The sequence below is a fragment of the Condylura cristata genome, unplaced genomic scaffold (assembly GCF_000260355.1).
Source record: "Condylura cristata isolate star-nosed mole 26May11 unplaced genomic scaffold, ConCri1.0 scaffold00001, whole genome shotgun sequence".
In the NCBI taxonomy this organism is placed as follows: domain Eukaryota; kingdom Metazoa; phylum Chordata; class Mammalia; order Eulipotyphla; family Talpidae; genus Condylura; species Condylura cristata.
The window spans coordinates 58,242,875-58,262,254 of record NW_004567102.1 but is presented as its reverse complement, the minus strand read 5'-3'; the positions used below and the strand labels follow the sequence as shown (position 1 = coordinate 58,262,254).

The following is a 19,380-nucleotide window of genomic DNA, read 5'->3' as shown; positions in this document are numbered from 1 at the left end:
CTTATAGATGTGGCTGTATTTGAAATTAATTCTTTTTTGCTATAAGAAGACCTAGGGGAGGAGGGGAGGAAGATCTTGCAAGAGAGAGGGCACAGGAGCCTCACTGTTCTTAACCAATGTGAACATAGAATCAATAGACTCCTCTTGCTGGATAAGAATTAATATGACAGTAAAACAGAAGTAGGGATTTTATTCAGAATTCAAAAATGTAATTCAGGTGCATTATCAGGTTATAATGGTGCCTTCTCTTACCAGTTGAAATCTGTTTGAAACCATTAACTCTTCTATTGATAAACTATGAATGTATGGTCCATGTCCTCTGGATTTTAAAAGGACCGCCCTCTGCTGCTTTCAGATTTTACTGCAACTTATGGGTGAACTAGATAACCATCATAATAACTTGCATTTGGAATTTGTGACAACAACTAGATAGTATAAAAAGCACATTTATTTATGATTGAATGTCTTATTAGGGTAAGATAACATTTTTAATATTAAAATTATTTTCTGTACTCAACTCAGATACAGTGTCATAGTATCAGGTATTTAATCCTTGTTAATTAGTTCATGTTTGTTGTGCAGATGTGTGCATGTGTACTTGTATAACTACACCTTAATCTTCAGTTTTGACAGTGGTAAGTTCTGAATACTAGACTAAATCTGTTTTGTACAAGTGCTCAGATGCTGGTGATAGTTCATTTTAGGGATACTTAAAGGCTTCAGGACTAGAGTCAGACTCAGGAGGAGGGTAGAGAACAGAACAGCAGAAACATTTATTAAAAAATGACATTTCTGGACCTCATCTCTACTCCAGACCCCAGGTCACATTTCTTGTTGCTAAAGTTTGAGAACTTTTGCTAAGTAACTTTTAGGAGTAAATGCTCTGGACATTGTAATGTTTTGTGGACAGCATATATCAGCTACTTTCAGAATTTCTGTAGTAAATACTAGAGTGACATACAGTTTATCTTTGTCATCAATTTTTGATTTTTCTATACAGTTGGGGAGTATTAAACTTGAAAAAGTAGACAGGAAAGGAGCATATTATCAAGACATAATGTGGCAGCCAACACTGGTTGTGTCTGATCTCTGTTTCAGTTGTGACATGAAAAGTGAGACAGTCACTTGATATATTATTTATACTTTAGTAATAGTGTCCTTTGAAATATTTAAAACTCCTTGTGGTTACAGTAAAAAGCAGTTTTTTTTTTTAAATACAAACTTTGCATAAGTTTGAGTAAGGAGTAAAGTTATATTACTTGAAAAGAAATTAAAATAACATATAATAAAATGTCAAAGATCTTTCTCCTTTATCCCTCTTTTTTTTTTTTTTTTAAGATTTATTTATTTGTGCATACAAAACTGGGGTACAGGCCAGAGACTCAGGGGCTGCAAAAGACTTCACGAGAGACAGAGTGGGGAGCAGAACAGGCAGATCGATGAAGTACACTGCTGAGGGGAGCAGCGGGCAGGTCAGGAGAGTTCTGCCACACCATGTGGATCTCCTCCGGGCCAGGCGGGAATCGAACTCATGCGGAAGTGGTTTCAGCTCCTTAGTGCAGTGCTTCAACCCGCGTGCCACCAGGGAGGGCCTCCTTTATCCCTCTTTTACTATGCAAGAGTTACCTTCACTTACTAAGTTTTAGGTATATTCCTCAAGATCTTTTCTCTGCTTGTGAAAAGATATATATATATATCTATACACACACACACACACTTATATACACTTATGCATGGATATTCTATTTACAAACGTATTTGCATGTTTTAAACAAAAGTACACCCATTCTCCAACAGCTTTAACAATTTATGTTCCCTTTATTAGCAGTTGTTAATAATGTTATAAATATGAGAGGAAATACACTTTTCTAATTAGTGTATTTGAGCATTTTAAAAACATTTTGTCTTGTGTGATGATTTGATTACTGATTTGCCTTTTTAAAATTAGGTTGCTGCTAATTATTTGTTGGAGCTCTTTGTATAGTATGGATATTTAGCCTTTTTTGTTACACTCAAGATGACATTTACTTTTAGCCTTTTCATTAGTGTAATAATAACTAATAATTTGGTTTTATGCCAGGAATTCTTCAGAGTCCTTTATATATATTTCACTGAATCCTCACTGTTGTCATTTCAATTTTTGGTTGAGGTAACTCATGCTTAGGAGTAATAACCTGTTTGAGCACTTACAACTACTAGGGATAGACCCAAGATTTTAATCTAAAAAGGCTGACTAACAGTACATTTAATCTTTACACTATACCAGAAATGTTACTAGAAATGTTAAATGTAAAAAACTGAAAATTTCTAATTAGGTATAAAACTCATCTTCTGTTTGCCTTAAAATCGTTAGTCTAAAGAATTGATTTTTTTAAAAAGAAATAAATATGTCCATATAAAAATAGCTAAAATGCTGTAGTACATTAGCACAACTGTTAGACTTTTTGGGACATTTTAGAACTTGCCTTTAGTAGCACATCCTTCCTTTTTCCTTCTCCCTTTGATCACCATGGTCTTCTGTTACCTTTCTATTGCCATTCATTTTGCTTTAATATACTTTAAACATTGGGCATACAGTTTTGATCCTATTATTCCTTTGAATACTTTTCTGCTACTATGTTACATGCTAAGTGAAGGCCAGGTTTTTTTCTTTAGCAGATTGTTTTATTATTTGCACGATGCAGTTTCATCGCTACCTTTCAAGATATTCGGGGGAACTTTTTCACCCTGCAGATAAACAGGAAAGTTTGTTTTTCTTCTTTGGAGCCTTATTCTTGTGGATTCATACTTGGATCAATTAATGTTTTAGTCAGCAGAAGCAGCTCACTGGCTGACTGAATAGATGAAGAGTTTAAAGGTGTTTGGTACCTCACAGAAACTTTGAGGAGGTTCAGAGAACCAAGTTTAAGTTTCTAGGTAAACATGCATCAGATAAACTCTGAGAACTGTTACTCTTGGCGCCAGCAGCTCTGGAGGAAGCTACCAACTGCCTAGCTGCTTCTTCTGGGCAGGAACTTAATTTTGCTTTCTCTGCTGCTGACCTTTTGGAGAATGATGCCTCTGCTGTTGCTTGCCCCAGCCAAAAATGGTAACTCCACACAGAGCCCTTTTCCTCAGGTGACTCATTTCCAAACTAAAGTCTTGTGCAGGTGCTTCTGAATATCTGCATCATATTTACATGGTACCTAGGAAATTTTGAGGACTAACTACCTTTTGCTAGATTAGGCTTACAATGTGGGAATTTTTCTGAGTAGAAAAGGTTCAGCAGAAGCTGAGGGAAAGCTTTTGACTATGATAAATCTACTAATGTATTTCTGCTTATATTCCTCCATTCCTAAAGGTTTTAGCTTTTTATCTCCAAGTGAATAGATTCTGGCCAAAAGTCTACCAAAATTCCATTTTTTTTTTTAATTAGTCTATCTGACTTGTTTTCCTAATGAATTTTCTATTGACTTTCTCAGTATTTTTTTTCTCATTTTTTAAAAACAATATAAAAATCAGTAAATAGGGCCATCCCTGGTGGTGCAATGGGTTAAAGCACAGCACTAAGAAGCTAAAGCCACTTCAGCATGAGTTCGATTCCCAGCCAGGGAGGTGACCACATGCACTGCAGATTTCTCCTGACCCTCCCATTGCTCCCCTCAGTAATGTACTTGTCAGTCTGCCTGTTCTGCTCCTCACTCTGTCTCTGGTGAATCCTCTCATAGCCCTTGCACCTCTGACCTGCACCCGAGCTCTTTGTGCAAATAAATAAATCTTCAAAAAAAAAAAATCAGTAAGTAATAGTTAATATATTTCAGTGGAGGTCAAACAGTAATCAGAGATGTAGAGATATAGAATACACTGAAAATTGCCTTTCACTCTTCTCCCCTACCTTGCCACTTCAAATTGCTGTCTCCTTTCCGGATGTTCTCTGACAAAAATGAGAATAATTTTCCAAGTTAATTTCTTTGATTTTTTTTCCTCAAGGTACAAACTCACAAATGACATGACAGAATTTAAAATCCTAAATATATTTGATATTGGAAATAAAATATAGTGCATGTTTAACCCTAAATGACCTGAAATGCTATGTTTATCCTGTGAAACAAGCAGTGATAATGATTCATGAAGTTCAGGCCGGGGAAAGCACATGAGGGTGTACCAGTTATGTTCACCCTTCTTGCCTCCCCTTATCACAGCTTTTAAAAAAATGAGCTTTAATATTTTTGAGGACTGCAAAAGGTGAACTCTGGTTACTATTTTAAGTGTGACTGGAGGCCTAAAACCGAATGGAGGCAAATACAATTTCCCAATGCTATTGAAAGGAAAAGCTATTAACTTAAAAAAATTTATAGTCTTTTATTTTGATTTGTTGTATTTAATGACAGTTTGGCTCTTGATGACCTCTTCATTGACCATGGAAGCCCTTATTTATCTTTTGAGTTTCCATTGGGCCTACTAAAACTTTTCCTGTGGATAGAAAATGGTGATGTAGAGACCTCTAATAAGTCAATAACTGTAATCATTTTACAAGTAAAAATTTTTAATTTGGGAATTTAATGAATGTACAGAGAAAGATAGGGATCGTTGTAGATACCAAGATTTCTAACTTGGGAAATAGATTACTGATAGTGCCATTAAGGGAGACTGGGAATGTAAGAGTTTAGAGAATTGTTGAAATGTTCAGATTTGCTATAGATTCCCACAGTTCAGGAAAAACAGAAAAATAACATTTTTGATCAGTAAGATCTCTTTGTAAGGAAATAAATTTTTACATTTTTTTTAAAAGCAAAATACTTCTATTTAATAGGGTGGATCTAAGCCTGTTTCTCATAATTTTTTATCTGTTAATTTGATGGCAAATGGCCATTTGTTCATTTTTAGGCAATACATGTTCGAAAGTATGTTTGATTTGTTTCAGAAAAACTTAAAGAATAGTATAAAAATTCCTCATGTTGATAAAATAATTCTGAAAAATGTGCTAGAGACCATGTTCAGATTTTGCCTGGCATTTTGCCTACCCTCCCCCATTAATTTGGCATTCATTTCTCTTTGCAGATCATTCAACATCAAGTGGCACTTTATCTTTCAAGCCTAGTCGATCATTGATTACTCTTCCTACTGCTCATGTCATGCCGTCCAACTCCAGCGCTTCAGTTTCCAAACACAGGGAAGCACTGACATCAGATGGGTCAAAATGGAGTACAAGCCTCATGCAAACCTTGGGGAACCACAATAGGGGGGAGCAGGACTCACCATTAGACATGAAGGACTTACGGCCTCTCCGGAAATGGTCATCTTTATCCAAACTCAGTGCCCCAGGTAACTGTAGCCAGGGTGGCATTGTGCACACAGAAGAGTCAAGGAGTGGTTTGGAAAAGATAGAGAGAGGCAAGACTTTACCATCACAACGGAGAACAGTTGGGTCTAGCTGCTTACATGATAGTATGGAGATGCTTAAGCTTGAGGACAAGGAACTAAGTAAAAAACGGTCATCAATACTGGACTACAAATACAAATTTGAGAGCTATAACAAAGAGGACTTTAGAACTTGTTCCTCCAATCTTAGAAGACAGACTGTAGACATGACATACAGTGCCTTACCTGAAAGCAAGCCCAGTATGACAAACTCAGAGACTTTAGAACTTCCGAAATATTTAATGCTTGGTCAGCAGGCAGTCAGTGGAGTTCCCATTCAGCCTTCTGTGAGGACACAGATGTGGCTTACAGAGCAGTTGCGGACAAATCCTTTGGAAAGCAGAACGACAGATGACACTTTCAGTTTAGCTCCTTGGCAGCAGCAGCAGCAAATTGAAGAGTTTCGACAAGAAAGTGAAACACCAGTTCAGGTAAGGCCCAAAATCTAGTGCTTGCTTCCCCCCAGTGGACATTCTGGGCATGGTAGCATACGTGCAGTGAGCATATGACTGGGTGTTGTTCACAGATACCGATTGTTTTCCTTTTCCTTCCTCTGCAGGTTAATAAGCGTAAATACTATAAACCTGAAAACTATTGCATAGGTAAAATAAAAGCATTTGAGACTAATTAACATGAAAAACATTAAGCCTTGTACCTAAGTGGTTATTACTTCCTACTCATTTGTTAAATGGACTTAGAGATAAAGCAAAACATGTAATCTAAGGAAATTTAAATGGAAACAGAGGAGCTGGAATGATAGAACATTAGCTTGGGAGTATGAGCTTTGAATTTATTTCCAGTTCTTTTCAGTTTCAGAACCTGAATTATTGTGATATCTTTGGAGCTTCATCTGTATGATGAGAAGGTGGAACTGAAGTGATTTATAAAAGTTTTGTAATGTTACGTGTTGAGGCCTAAAAAAACAGATATGTTTACTTTTTAAAGATAAATGGAGTGTCAGGTTCTTTTGTTAGTTTTAGAAAGCATTTTATGATATTACTTTAACAGTTTGTATCTGCTAAGGTACCATGTAAATGTGTAATATTCTAGATTTATAAATGTTTTTATCCTGATACTTTTCTACAGCTCATTATAACTGGAAAACTAATATCTGTAGAGTTGTTTTTTAAGTCCTGTCATCCATTTTTTAATTAAAATTTTCTGAAACATATTCTTTCAAACTTACGAAACTTCTAGAATAAAAATTTCAAATTGCGATTCATTTTTACCCTTAATAAAAAGCAATACAGATTATTTTATGAAAGGAAAAGGAAATCCAGGAACCTGTAAATAAATCTCTTATACAGTATCGAAACGCATGTACAACCTATGCCATATTCATAGGAAAACCCTTAACCTACCCATGTGCCTACTTTGACTCCTTTTTTTGGACACAGTGCTTATACCTTTATTAAGTATATTTAAACCAAATAACCAGACAGCATCATTATGATGTCTGAATTACAAATTAGAAAAGATCAACTTAACCAGATCTGTGTTGTTTGTTCAAGTGATTTAAAGATAGCAATGCTAATTTTTCAAATATTACCATATTTTAGATCTCAAATGCGCATGATTATAGGAAAACAGGGATCAGGTAGTTGTTTTTCCACCTGGTATTTTTATGCCTAATTGGAGTTGTCAGAGGGGGCAGAGTGTTCTGCTCCAGCCTGAAATAGGTACCACAATAAAATGATAAAGTCAGAATATTGGGTGAATATAAAGAATAGGTACAAAATATTTTCATACTGCTTGAAGGAACTTTTGCTTCAAAAAAGTTTTCTTTAATATTAAATCGATGTAGAGAGGGTGCATTGTGTAAAACTTGGTTTAAATATTCTTCCCAGTGGTAAGTGTAGAAAAAAAGGGTAGTAATGAACAAAAATTGCGAATTGCATGAAAAAAATTCTACTTTCTAACTTAACCTTCTTTGGGAGGGGCCCTTCACAGTGCTTTTTTTTTTTTAAGTGGAAAGGTGAAACCAGGTAAAGAAAATTTACAATTGCAGTATTTAAAGGACTACTTCTAATTTCCTTCTTAGACTATTACAAAAAATTTTAAAATCTTAGATATTGTCCAAATAAGATCTTTATTTTAAAAGTACTCTTAGTGGTTCCTTTATTCTTTCTTTGAAAAAAAAATGGCTTTCTTTCAGTTTAATTTTTACATAAAGGGAAAAGTCTTAATAAAGATGAACTTATCTGATAAATTGTGAGAACATATGTGATTTTTCAGGCACAACTGTTAAACTCTCAAAATGACAAAAACAACTTTGCAACTAAGGAATTTGGCTGAGAGTCACAATCTTAATACCATCATAGATTTATGTAGAACTTCATAACTCTCAAGAGTGTTTGCTCTAAAGCAGTCTTGTCTAAACTCCCTTTTCTCCCTCAAAAAGTTAATGTTGTACTGTGGAATTTTTGTTCTTTTTAGGCCTCAGTCGCAGTAATTATTGAGAAAGCCTAACTTTTATGTACATGGTGTTCCTTCTACCATAGTTTCCCATTAAAGCACACAGTGCTGGTAGTATAGTAGTGTTGTTCCTGTGTGAATGAAGACAATAGGTCTTCAAGTGCAATGTCCACCACTGTCTTCGGTTCTTTCTTCTGTTCAGCATCATCCCTCTTCTCCCACCTTCTTCAAAAGCTATCTGACTTGTTTGAAAATAAACAAGTATTATCTTTTCTTTGGAAAGAATATATTTCTTGCTATGTCCTTGTACTTTTTTTGGTGGGGTAGGGGTGATGGATAGTAAGGGAAGTGTATAAGGGCACATAATGGTATCCACTGGAATCCTTTAAGCTCAAGATGGCTCTCCCACACAGCAGTGAGGAAGTGGTTGTTTACCCTCTTGTTTCTTATATTTCTTAGGGTGTTTGTAAGTTCTGGGCTGAGGTCATTAAAAAGAAGATAAATTTTTGACATTGTTTATATCATAGATATGCTTGATCAGTCAAGATACTTGTACCAAATGGCTGCAACAATTTTACTGAACAGTTTCTCTTATATAAAACAAAAACTACAAAATTTAATAGTAATAATTTTCACAGTCAAACAACTTGGTTTTTGTTTAACATCAGAATGAATTTTTATTTCTTTTTTTGAATGAGTTATTTCTAATGTAAAGCATTTTTAATATAAAGCATTTTTTAAGTATTGTAACATTCTCCGAAAATAAATTTTCTAATCTTTATTAGAAGATTAATAAAAGATTAAAATAATCTTTTATTTTTACACCATTTTGTCTCCTCCTCCTTAAGATGCTGTTAAGTATGCATTGAAAAATACAGACACTGTGATAACATGACACGTTGTTAAAAAATTAATACTGTATTTGACTTTTTATCTGTTAGCTTTTCTAACAGATAAAAGTATATGAGTTTTAGACATTTTGAAGTGTGCTGATACTATAGAAAGTAGGTTTCCGTTTAAAGATTTATCATTTTCTCACTATGCCAGAAGACTCGAAAATACTCAAAGGAAAATACTTTCTAGGTAATAAGAAATTCATTATTTAATGTAGATCTGCCCTCTTGTGTCTGTATTAGGAAATCTCGATACTGCATTATTTGGGGAAAGTTGCTGAAAACACTGACAAAATTAGAACAACTTAGATTGTTTTATGGTCATATCAATCATAAGTGTATTATATAGCAATTTCATAAATTCATGGAAGGTTCATTTTGATATACAGGAGAGTTTACCAAACCAATAGACATTTTTAACATTTAATTTTTAGTAGCCCTGAAGATTGACTAGAATCTATTTCCTGTAGAAAGTGTTTGAGTCTTTATTATTTAAAAACATTTAATACATTGTTTTCTTATATCTTACCCATTATATATCATCATAAACAAAATAAAATCTATTAAATGAGTGGGTTTTTACATTATAATCTGATTTACAATGTTTTGTGATTCTCTTGTATAAGGCTTTAATTTCTGTTAAAGGCAGAATGAAAAACACTACTGTTTTATTAGGAAAAACCACATAACTTCATAGTTTCTAGTTTCAAGTTGAGATAAACAATGTAAGGAAAAGAATATAATTTATCATTTCAAATTTTCTACTTTAAGATCTTATTATAGAACTTGGTTACTTTTTTTTACATGGGTAATCACCAACTCTAGTAAGTAAATGTGTCACTTGTTATTTTAAGTTTTTTAGCTGTTATTCAGGATCTCCAACCCATAGGTGAGACTTCACCTAAAAATTGCTGTCAGTATGAGACCCCTTTTTATTCTGTTCCCCCAAAATTAGTGAGCTAAGACTATTTCCTGTTGTCCATTAAATTTCAGTGATTCAGAAAAACTATAAAAACAGTGTTTCCAGTATTCTGTTAGCATTACTTACGTTATAAATCACAGTAAATATTCAGCTTTTCAAATTTTCTAGCTACCGTATTTTAGCAAATTCCATAGTATAGTATACATTCTTTAGTACATTAACAATTGCTGTAGTATTAATAATCTTAAAACTCTTTCAAGTTAAGTTTATGGCAGCATAGGTATAAATCACTTTACAGTGAATTTTTAACTGAGTCAAATTACCACATTTTAGTGAATACATATTTCAACACCAATTTTTACTGTTTTTCCTTAATGAGGCATTGGATGATATTTTTAAATGACCAAAGGGGAAATTGAAGATGTATTCACTAAGCAAATAATCGCAACATTGCTGGGTCTGTAATTTGTAGAGTCGCATATAATGTTTACTTATGTGGCTGACTAAGAAAATGCTACATCCTATCATATAAACAGTAGTGGGGCAAAAGTTCATTTCAAAAAAAGTAATCAAAGGGTTAGTTAATTTTGGAGGGATTTAAATTTTTACTGTTAGTATTTAAAATAATATATATTTTATTTTATTCCTTTTCTTGCCTACATTGAGCATGAGGTTGAAAGAGAAGACAGCCTATAAAGTCATTCTAAAATCTTAAGATTCCTGATTCCAAAGATAAAGTATGCAGGTTATATACTCTAATTCAGTTAATGAACTACCGTGCCTTAAATTAAGGTTTGACCATGCTCTGTTAGAGTATTTGTAATTATGACTATTAACACAGTCAGATGTTAAATTGACCAGCAGTTCTTATCATTGATCTTAATGTCCTCTTGAGAACAGATTTCTGGTTTACTTGTACATACTAGAATTCTGTAATTCTTTGATAAGATTAAGTTAAGGGAAATTTTATTTGTGGCCTTACTTGATTCTAATAATAACTTTCGGGCATGTTAGGAAAAGAATACAATTTCTACTTTAGAATTTAGGCTCTGATACAGTTACTACAAAGATTTCTTTGTGACAATAAAGATAACAGATATGAGGAGTGGGGTTTATTTCAAATGATGGTACTTCATTTGAATGATTATTTTGGTAATTGATGAAGATCTGAAAAATATTAAATATCAAAAAAGTTTTTATAGTACATTCTAAGTTATATATACCCCTGGGGGCGATGCTAATGCTTTATATATGAAGTGAACTTGTTAGTAATAAAGTTTGAAAACTAAATCTCTAGTTCATCTTCAGAATAGATTTTGGATGGAAACTTACAATCTCAACAAGTTACATCATACACACATATTAGAGTCATTTTAAAGTTAATTTTAAAAAATAAAACCATTTCATGTTTAAAAGATCCAGCAGATAAACATATTTGGTAATAATTTTTGTTCCGCAAATGATCTTTTCACAAGGACATTGTTTTGCTTGGAAGTGGTCTGTGTAATAGCATGCTCTCCCCTTCTTCATGGCTGACAGATACTAAGTTGATGGTGATCAGTTGCAGCAGAGCTTCAGAGAAGCATCACGATGATGCAGATCAGCAAGAGGCATATTAAGATGAGACAGAAATTGACAAATAAGTTCTGGAGATTTTGACGTGCTTGCTGAGGCATTTCAATAGTTGATGCTCTTCTTATAGCAGAGCGAGTGAGGTACTGGACTTTCTCCATGACACCAAGAAGGTGGGACCTCTGATGTTGTAAATGATCACTAGAAAGACGAAAAGCTGGCAGCCTTTTCTAAGGCTAAGATTACTATCTTCTTTTAGGTAGCCTAGAATACAAAATATAGTAAGTGGATATTGTAACCTATCCCCTGAACAGGTGAAACACAACTTTGCATTAATTTTTTCAGCATTATTTGTGTTTTATTACTGTGAGTATGTGAGTGAGTGTGTACACATTTTCTTTGAGTTTCTTTTTTGATCAATATTTGTCTTGAGTTTGGAGTGTAGTCATTTCAATCCTTATCTCAGAATCACTAGAAGTGTAGTTTGATTTAGGGTACTTTTTGGGACTATTTCCTTGGGCAAAAGTTCTCACATATAGTTTCATTAAAACTATTTCTTGGGCCCTCTCTGGTGGCGCAGCAGGTTAAAGCACAGCACTAAGCAGCTAAAGCCACTCCAGCATGAATTCAATCCCCGCCTGCCCCGGAGGTGATCCACATAGCACCGCAGACCTCTCCTGACCCGCCCGCTGCTCCCCTCAGCAGTGTACTTTGTCAGTCGGCCTGTTCTGCTCCCCAGTCTGTCTGTGGTGAATCCTCTTACCGCCCCTGTACCCCTAACCTGTACCCCAGTTTTGTATGCAAAAATAAATAAATCTTTAAAAAAAAAAAACTGTTTCTCTGTGAACATAACCATTAATACATTAATGGTCTAGAATAAACATTATAAAAAGAAATGCAAGCAATAAATTCCTCTCTTGAATGTATTAATTTTAGTCCAGAATGATGTATCTATGTATTCAAATGTTTGTTATTCCTTTTTAGGGTTTTATGGCTTTATAAAATAGGCTATTTAAGTAAAAATTTTAGTAAGACTTGAAACTAAATACTGAAGACTATCAGGCTTAGAAGCATAATAAAGTTATCATTATCTCACTATCTACTGAAGACAGTTCCTTTTTACAAATGACCTATACTAAAAAGGAATGATTGCCATTTGCTTTCTCCCAGGGCTCCCACAGCTATTCTGCCTAATTAAGTAATTGGCTGATTATTTAGTTATTATCTAATTATCCATGCTAATTAATAAAATAAAGTTTGAAGCTATCATTATAGAAAAATTAGAAACATTAAAATTAATTGTAAATGAGCTGTGCAAAGACAATAGCTACTAACATTTTTTTGATATCTTGTCAATCAGGATACTTCTGTATACATTTTAAAATAACAAAAATTAGAAATGTACTTTAAACAACAATGTCTTGGAGAGAATGACTGTTAACATTATTGATATATTGTTGTTAATCAAGATGTAACTACCTTATCCAACAATGATATTTCATTTCCTGCCTAATTTTAGCCTGTAAGCTTTGTTTCTGAGAAGCCTAACATTATAATGCTGTATGGAGCTGAGGGAAGTGCTGAAAGAATGGGACAGAGACGTTATTTATATATCAGGAGTAATCAATTAGAACTTGGCAATTACACAAAAAGTCTAGGGTACTATGGGGTGATTAGTTTGGCTACCTCAACTTCACTTGTTTATGTTTTGATTAGAGACCTTTGTCTCTTTTCATAGAATTGCTCTGTAGTCAGGAGATACAAACATTAAGCATATCAAAATTCTTTTATCTTAGAGTTGGTAACAACCTGTGTTTCTCTAACATACATTCTCTAGCATATATAGATATCTCTAGCATACTTTCTTCATTTTCCAAAAATGTGGCTAAAGGCGGTTGCTTAATTTTTTTTAAAGATTTATTTATTTATTCATACAGAACTGGGGTACAGGCCAGAGATGTGGAGGCTGAGAGGATTCACCAGAGACAGAGTAGGGGGTAGAACAGGCAGATTGGCAAAGTACACTGCTGAGGGGAGCAGCAGGTGGGTCAGGAGAGGTCTGCCTTGCCATGTGGATCTCCTCAGGGCAGGCGGGGATCGAACACATGCAGAAGTGGCTTAAGCTTCTTAGTGCTGTGCTTTAACCTGCTGTGCCACCAGGGAGGGCCAGCTGTTGCTTAATTTATCTAAAACATTCTCTAGAGTGGCAGCTTAAACTTGGTATATATTTAATTACACTTTGAATTACTCAGATAAAATAATGTGGAAATCAAGGGGCCTTGTTTTCTATGAAAATGCATTCTCCAAACTATTTCTGTTGTATTATAGTTGATCTAGTAAATTTATACTACTGGGGAATTGTGGGAAATAATTCCTTTTTACATTTGACTAGTCACTTTATATGAGAATGTATGACAGAATATAGTAAAGAAAGAAATAAATTAACATTAGCAATCTCTATGTAAACTTCCTGAACTTAAAAAAACATTTGAGGCCCTCCCTGGTGGCGCAGCGGATTAAAGCACAGCATTAAGAAGCTAAAGCCACTTTAGCATGAGTTCGATCCCCGCCTGCCCTGGAGGTGATCCACATGGTGGCAGACCTCTCCTGACCTGCCCACTGCTCCCCTCAGCAGTGTACTTCATCGATATGCCTGTTCTGCTCCCCACTCTGTCACTGGTGAAGCCTCTCACTGCCCCTGTACCTCTGGCCTGTACCCCAGTTCTGTATGCACAAATAAATAAATCTTTAAAACAATTTTTTGAGATAATATATGGAAAAAGAAAAAGCTATTCTATTCATTATGACATGGAAGTGAAGAGTCATTTCCTTCCCTGACAGTGATGATGCCACTTCCATTGCATGAAACGTCACCTTTTCATAAATACTTCATTCCCTTTTATGATTTTTTTCTTTCGCACATCTTGTTTTAACTACCTGGAAGGTGTCCCCTTCATCTCCCTCTACATTTGATTCTTTGCCTCACAACATCCATTTTTCCTTAAGGTCCATTTAATTTAAATTTGTGGAATGGAAGAATTGGTTCAATGCTAGTAGTTTTTTTTTGTAGGTTCTCATTGTTACCTGTATCAGGAGATGTATTACGCTGTATTACAATTTTCACTTACATGTTTGTATTCCCAGCCTCACTTGTAGTTATAAGTGTAAGGGACCTGACTTTTATTTTGTGTCCTAGTAGTTAATGAGCAGTTGGTCCCATTTAAAAAAAATGAAGTGTTGAACAAGGGGTTTTTATGATTCACTTCAACATTTTTAGAAAGTTGTTAATTATAAAAAAAAATCCTGTGAGTAACATATACCAGTTAGAATAACATAAGTTCAAATATTTTTCTCAAGTCTTATCACATATGACAAAAATGACATAGGCTACAAATAAATTATTGTTAATGATTAACAACTGAACTATTCTAGACTTTGTGAAAATGAGTATTTTTAAAGTACAGAAAGATATGCTTGACAGAGATGAGGTCTCTACTGGAAATAATAAAGAATATATTTAAAGATGGTCTCATAATACTTAAGCAGCCAATTATTATTGAAAAGGGTATGTTTGTTCTTAGAAACAAATTAAATATAAAGGAGACAACCAAAAATAGTTGGGTAGGCCAATAAGAGAGAGTGTGATGTTCCTTGTCAAATTTAGAAGCAAAATTCTTAAATACTCTGTAGTCACTTTATAATCTTACACTCAAACCAAAACCAAATCTACTTTACATGCTAAATTATTAGTTGCATGCATTTCATTTATTGGGCCTGATTTATTTTATGGTGTTACAGTCTGAAATGTATGGTGATGTAATTCTACTGAGCTTCCAAAATATATATGATAATTACCCAGAATTCATCCATGCAATATGTCATAGGTTAAGAATTGAAAAGTTAGCCCTCCCTTTTGGCATAGTGGGTAAGGACACAGCACTGCAAGCCAGCCACAGCCAAGTCACAGCCAAGTCAGTGCCTGTTCAATCCCTGCCCGAGGTGATCACATGATGCAACAGACCTCTCCTGACCCACCCGCTGCTCCCCTAAGCAGTGTGCTTCATTGATCTGCCTGTTCTGCTCCCGACTCTGTCTCTGGTGGATCCTTTCACTGCCTCTGTACCTCTGGCTTGTACCCCAGTTCTGTATGCATATATAAATACATCTTTAAAAAAAAAAAAGAATTGAAAAGTTGTGAGTGGTAACAGTAAGATCCTTTGTATAATAGGAGTTTGATTGTAGATGTAATTGATAACCTGAATATTGAGAGTTACATGTAAGAAGCAGAAGAATATCTTTGGAATCTGTGATATTTCCAAAACATTTTTTTTGAAAGATGGGAAAAATTACTGTTCCCTGTAGGTTTTATAGAGCCTTTGTTCTGTCTTTTGCTCACAAAGGTGAAATTGGGAAATAACTACAGTTGAAGTCAAGATAGTATTCTGGGTTTTTTGAAATGGACAAAGGAAAGAGAAATCCATAGAAAATTCTAAGCCTTTATCAAATATTACAGGCCATATAGGGTAACATTTTGAATAAAAGGTACTAGCATATCAGCTTCTGCAAGAATTCTCTTTGCCCATTGTGAATCATGTTTCTTAAGGTACTATCAGATGTATCCTTGTGCAGGAGGCACCTCAGTAAACTTTTGGTGGCGTGCTTTAGTATTCTAGGCAACTGATACCTTAATGATGATGTATATGCTGAACAGCAGTCTTCAATTATAGTTGAAGCACTTTCAGTGCTTTGCAAAACTTTCTGAGCTATAGTTTTTTTTGGGGTATTTAAAAGTCATAAATTCCTAAGATTCTTTATATTTATGGAATTCAGAATTTTGCTTCCCTTTTGTTTTTGTCAGTGCATTATTTTAGTAACTGTACAAATATTTTTCTGCTAAACTCAAGTAATACACATAAAACCAGTCTGGAAGATGCTTTTTAGAATTTTTCTATTTAGTTGGTTCATTCAGAAGATTAAAATTCTTTATAGTGTTGAGTTTATGGGATTTACCAATATTAGGATTGTTTGGGGCTTTTATTTTTTCCTACTATTAACTGTCATACTTGCAGATAATCCAGAAATAATTGTATATGTATCTTTTTCTTTTGTTTGTTGAAGTAAATCAGAATAATTCATTGTTAGAATTATCATTAGTCTGTTGATATCCAAAAATTCACATTCATTAAGTCATTTTCTTTTGGAGACTGCTTGATACTGAACTTGAAATTTCTGTTTGACTTTGTGGGAACAACATTCCAGAATCTCTAAGCTAATTATAAACATAATTATAAACATAAAAATCAATATAGTTTCAGTTCCTACTTTTACCCCATAATGAAATGTTTCTCTTACTTGAAAGTTGAAAGCTCTGCCTTGAGAATTCATCCAAGAGCATAGAGAGATCAATCTTTTGTCTGCAGGTTGGCTTGTCTTTGTTATCTGTTCATCATGATAGATTGAAGTTACTTGCAATAAAATAAAAGCCCTGTACTTAAGATACTTTTTGGGAGGTGAAGGGGGTTGTGGGAAATGAGTGTTTGGTAATTTTTAAGGGAAAACAAATGGCTTGTAAATATGCTTGTTTCTTGAATTAGATGTTAAATAAAGGCAGACAAGTATCCACAGAGTGTATTGTATATCTGTGAGTTGTATGGTTATTCTTGTTTACGGGGGATGGCAAGAGCAACTTTACTATTTCTTGTAGAGTTTGTAAAGCCTTTGGTTGTCCCCTTTTCATAAATATAGGATGAGTGGTTGTGTGTTTTGTTTTTTGGGAAGATTAGAAGCTGGAGTACATTTTAAATAGCACTAGAGGTCCTCAGTAGACTACAAGTAGAGTGGGCTACAACAGTATACCCAGGCCTCATCTTCATGTGTTTGATAATACAATGTTTCAGAATTATAATATGTAGGAGAAGAGCAATGATGTGCTGTTTCTGGAGATGTCCAGATAAACTATATATTTTACATCTTTCTAATTTGCTAGTTTATTTCCTGGGTTTTTAACCTTTTGTTGGTATGATCAGCATTGTGTTAATTCAGTTCAGTAATTTTTCATAGCCTAAATAACAAAGCAGGATTCTTTTGTTCAGGCACCTCAAAGTAAATGGGGTTGAACATTTTAAATGGTAGAATATGAGGGAGTTAGGAACGCCAAGGACTTACATATAACTGGAATAATATATGAAAGTGTGCTTTTGGGGGTAAGTTTTGAGGAGAAATTAACATTGCTTTCAGTAAATTAAGGGTAGGTGGTTATGTCAGCAATAGAACAAATAAAAGGAAATTAATTTGATGGTGGTATTTTGATTGTTTTTAAAGTCTGTGTAATTATTTTAGGTTTTGTTTTGCGTAACATTTTGTTCAATGACAAGGGACATCTGAATAATGTGTTGACATCCCTAACTTTGTAGATGATCAGTGAATATTATGCATATAATATTATACGAATATATAATTATATATAATATATGCTTAGTATATAATAATATAATGAATATTATGAACATAATCAGGTTATTCAGAAATAATGTCTCATGCATAAGTTAACTTTAAATGACATGAAGTAGCTTTAAACTAAAATAGAGTTTTGTGTCTTCAAACTTTGCCTTTTGGATTACTATTAACAGTATCGAGGACTTAGAGTTTATTTTGCTTTGCCAAAATCATGGTTTATTTTTAAGACATGTTGATAAGTGAATGGGTTTGTGGTTTAGAATCAGAAAACCTTGGCTCCTGCCAAAGCTCCACCATTTCTTAGCTCTGTGACCTTTGGCAATTTACCTCTTTTGTATCTGTTTCCTAAATCATAAAATAGAGATGCAGTGTCAAACATACAAGGAATTAAGAGATCAAGTGAAATATTTGTATATACAAGGACATTTAGGAAATTGTTCTTTAAGAATAATGGATATTTAAATCAGCCCTTTTATTTCTACAGTTGGCAATAGATTTCACAGTCTAAGTTCAGATAGATAATTTAACCTTTACTTGTGTGTAGTATCTAAAATTTAATACAGTACATGACTTACTATATAACTAACATTATGTACATTTCACATTTTAAATTAAGGTTTCTATAGAAAGCAAAAGCTGTTTTTGCTTATACAAATATTCTATTTCTGATAGTGAGATTCGGAAACAATATATGTAAATACGTAACACACAGATTTTTATTTTATATGTTATTTTTGTTTTAGGAAATGATGATATATCTCCTCTTTATAAAGCAAATGTTTTAGCTCTTTTACCTGTTTTAAAATAATCAAGTTTTCATAATTAAGCATCTTTTATATTTTATTTTATTCACTAGACACTTTTTGTGTTATCTGACACTTTTTAAGTTTTAAATTACATAGCTTTATAAACAAAAGCAGTACAACTATTTCACCTAATGATAGATATAAACTAGTTGGGCCATAATGGCTAGCATTAGGGTATTATGTTTGAAGTTTGCACAATAATCACTGTAATTATGAAGTTTCTGATAACCTGGATATACTAAAAATAACTTAAGTAAAATTTTTGCTTTTTCTAGAAATTATCAACCTTTCAGAACATTATGTGATGTGGTGAAATTCTGGTACTATAAAGAATTTATGAACATACCACTTAAAATTTGGGACTATAATTTGACAGTAAAATTGCATAAGTATGTATGTAAAACACCTGCATTGAGTGACTTTTGTATAATATGGAAGTAAAGGCATTTTTTGAATATGAAGCTATTGAAAGGTAGTTAAGGTGTTTCCATAGTAGACAAAAATTAGAAATGATTTTGCATGTCTTAAGGAAAGCTGTTTTGATAATTACAAATTTCTTAACTATTAAAAATAACAGTTAATATAGGTAAATTTTATTTTGCCACATGAAAATAAAAAGAATGAAGAAAAATTCATGTGATATTTTTTATGTTTTGATTGAGATACAAGAATGAAGACACAATCCATATACTTAATTAAGCATTGTAGCATGAAATATAGGGTTGAATTTATACAGAAGTCATGCAATTTATTGCAGCATCTCCATTTTTGGGTAATTTTTCCTTTTTTCTCTTCCTTTCATAATGCAGGAGAGGAAGCTGAGGAATACTGGAGGATAGTATCCTGATAAAGGTGTACTCATTGATAGGTAGAATTCTTTTATTAGATTCCCTCAGATATTTGTAAATGCTTGTGC

The 19,380-nt window shown here is 33.7% G+C and overlaps 2 protein-coding genes across 3 annotated transcripts in view; one reads left to right on the top strand and one right to left on the bottom strand.

The window, feature by feature from the left end:
- Positions 1–19,380, top strand: part of CEP85L (centrosomal protein 85kDa-like) — a 92,064-nt gene that overhangs the window by 29,694 nt on the left and 42,990 nt on the right. For both annotated transcript variants that reach the window (XM_012723158.1, XM_004673812.2), the window contains exon 3: positions 5,041–5,831. In XM_012723158.1, the coding sequence (XP_012578612.1) occupies positions 5,041–5,831 (791 nt within the window). The remainder of the gene's footprint in view (positions 1–5,040; positions 5,832–19,380) is intronic.
- PLN (phospholamban) lies at positions 11,205–11,363 on the bottom strand. The gene has a single exon (XM_004673811.1). The coding sequence runs from the start codon at positions 11,361–11,363 to the stop codon at positions 11,205–11,207; it is 159 nt and encodes a 52-aa protein (XP_004673868.1).

Excerpts from the sequence above, each read along its gene's own strand:
- PLN (XM_004673811.1), bottom strand. The coding sequence starts at position 11,363 with ATGGAGAAAGTCCAGTACCTCACTCGCTCTGCTATAAGAAGAGCATCA.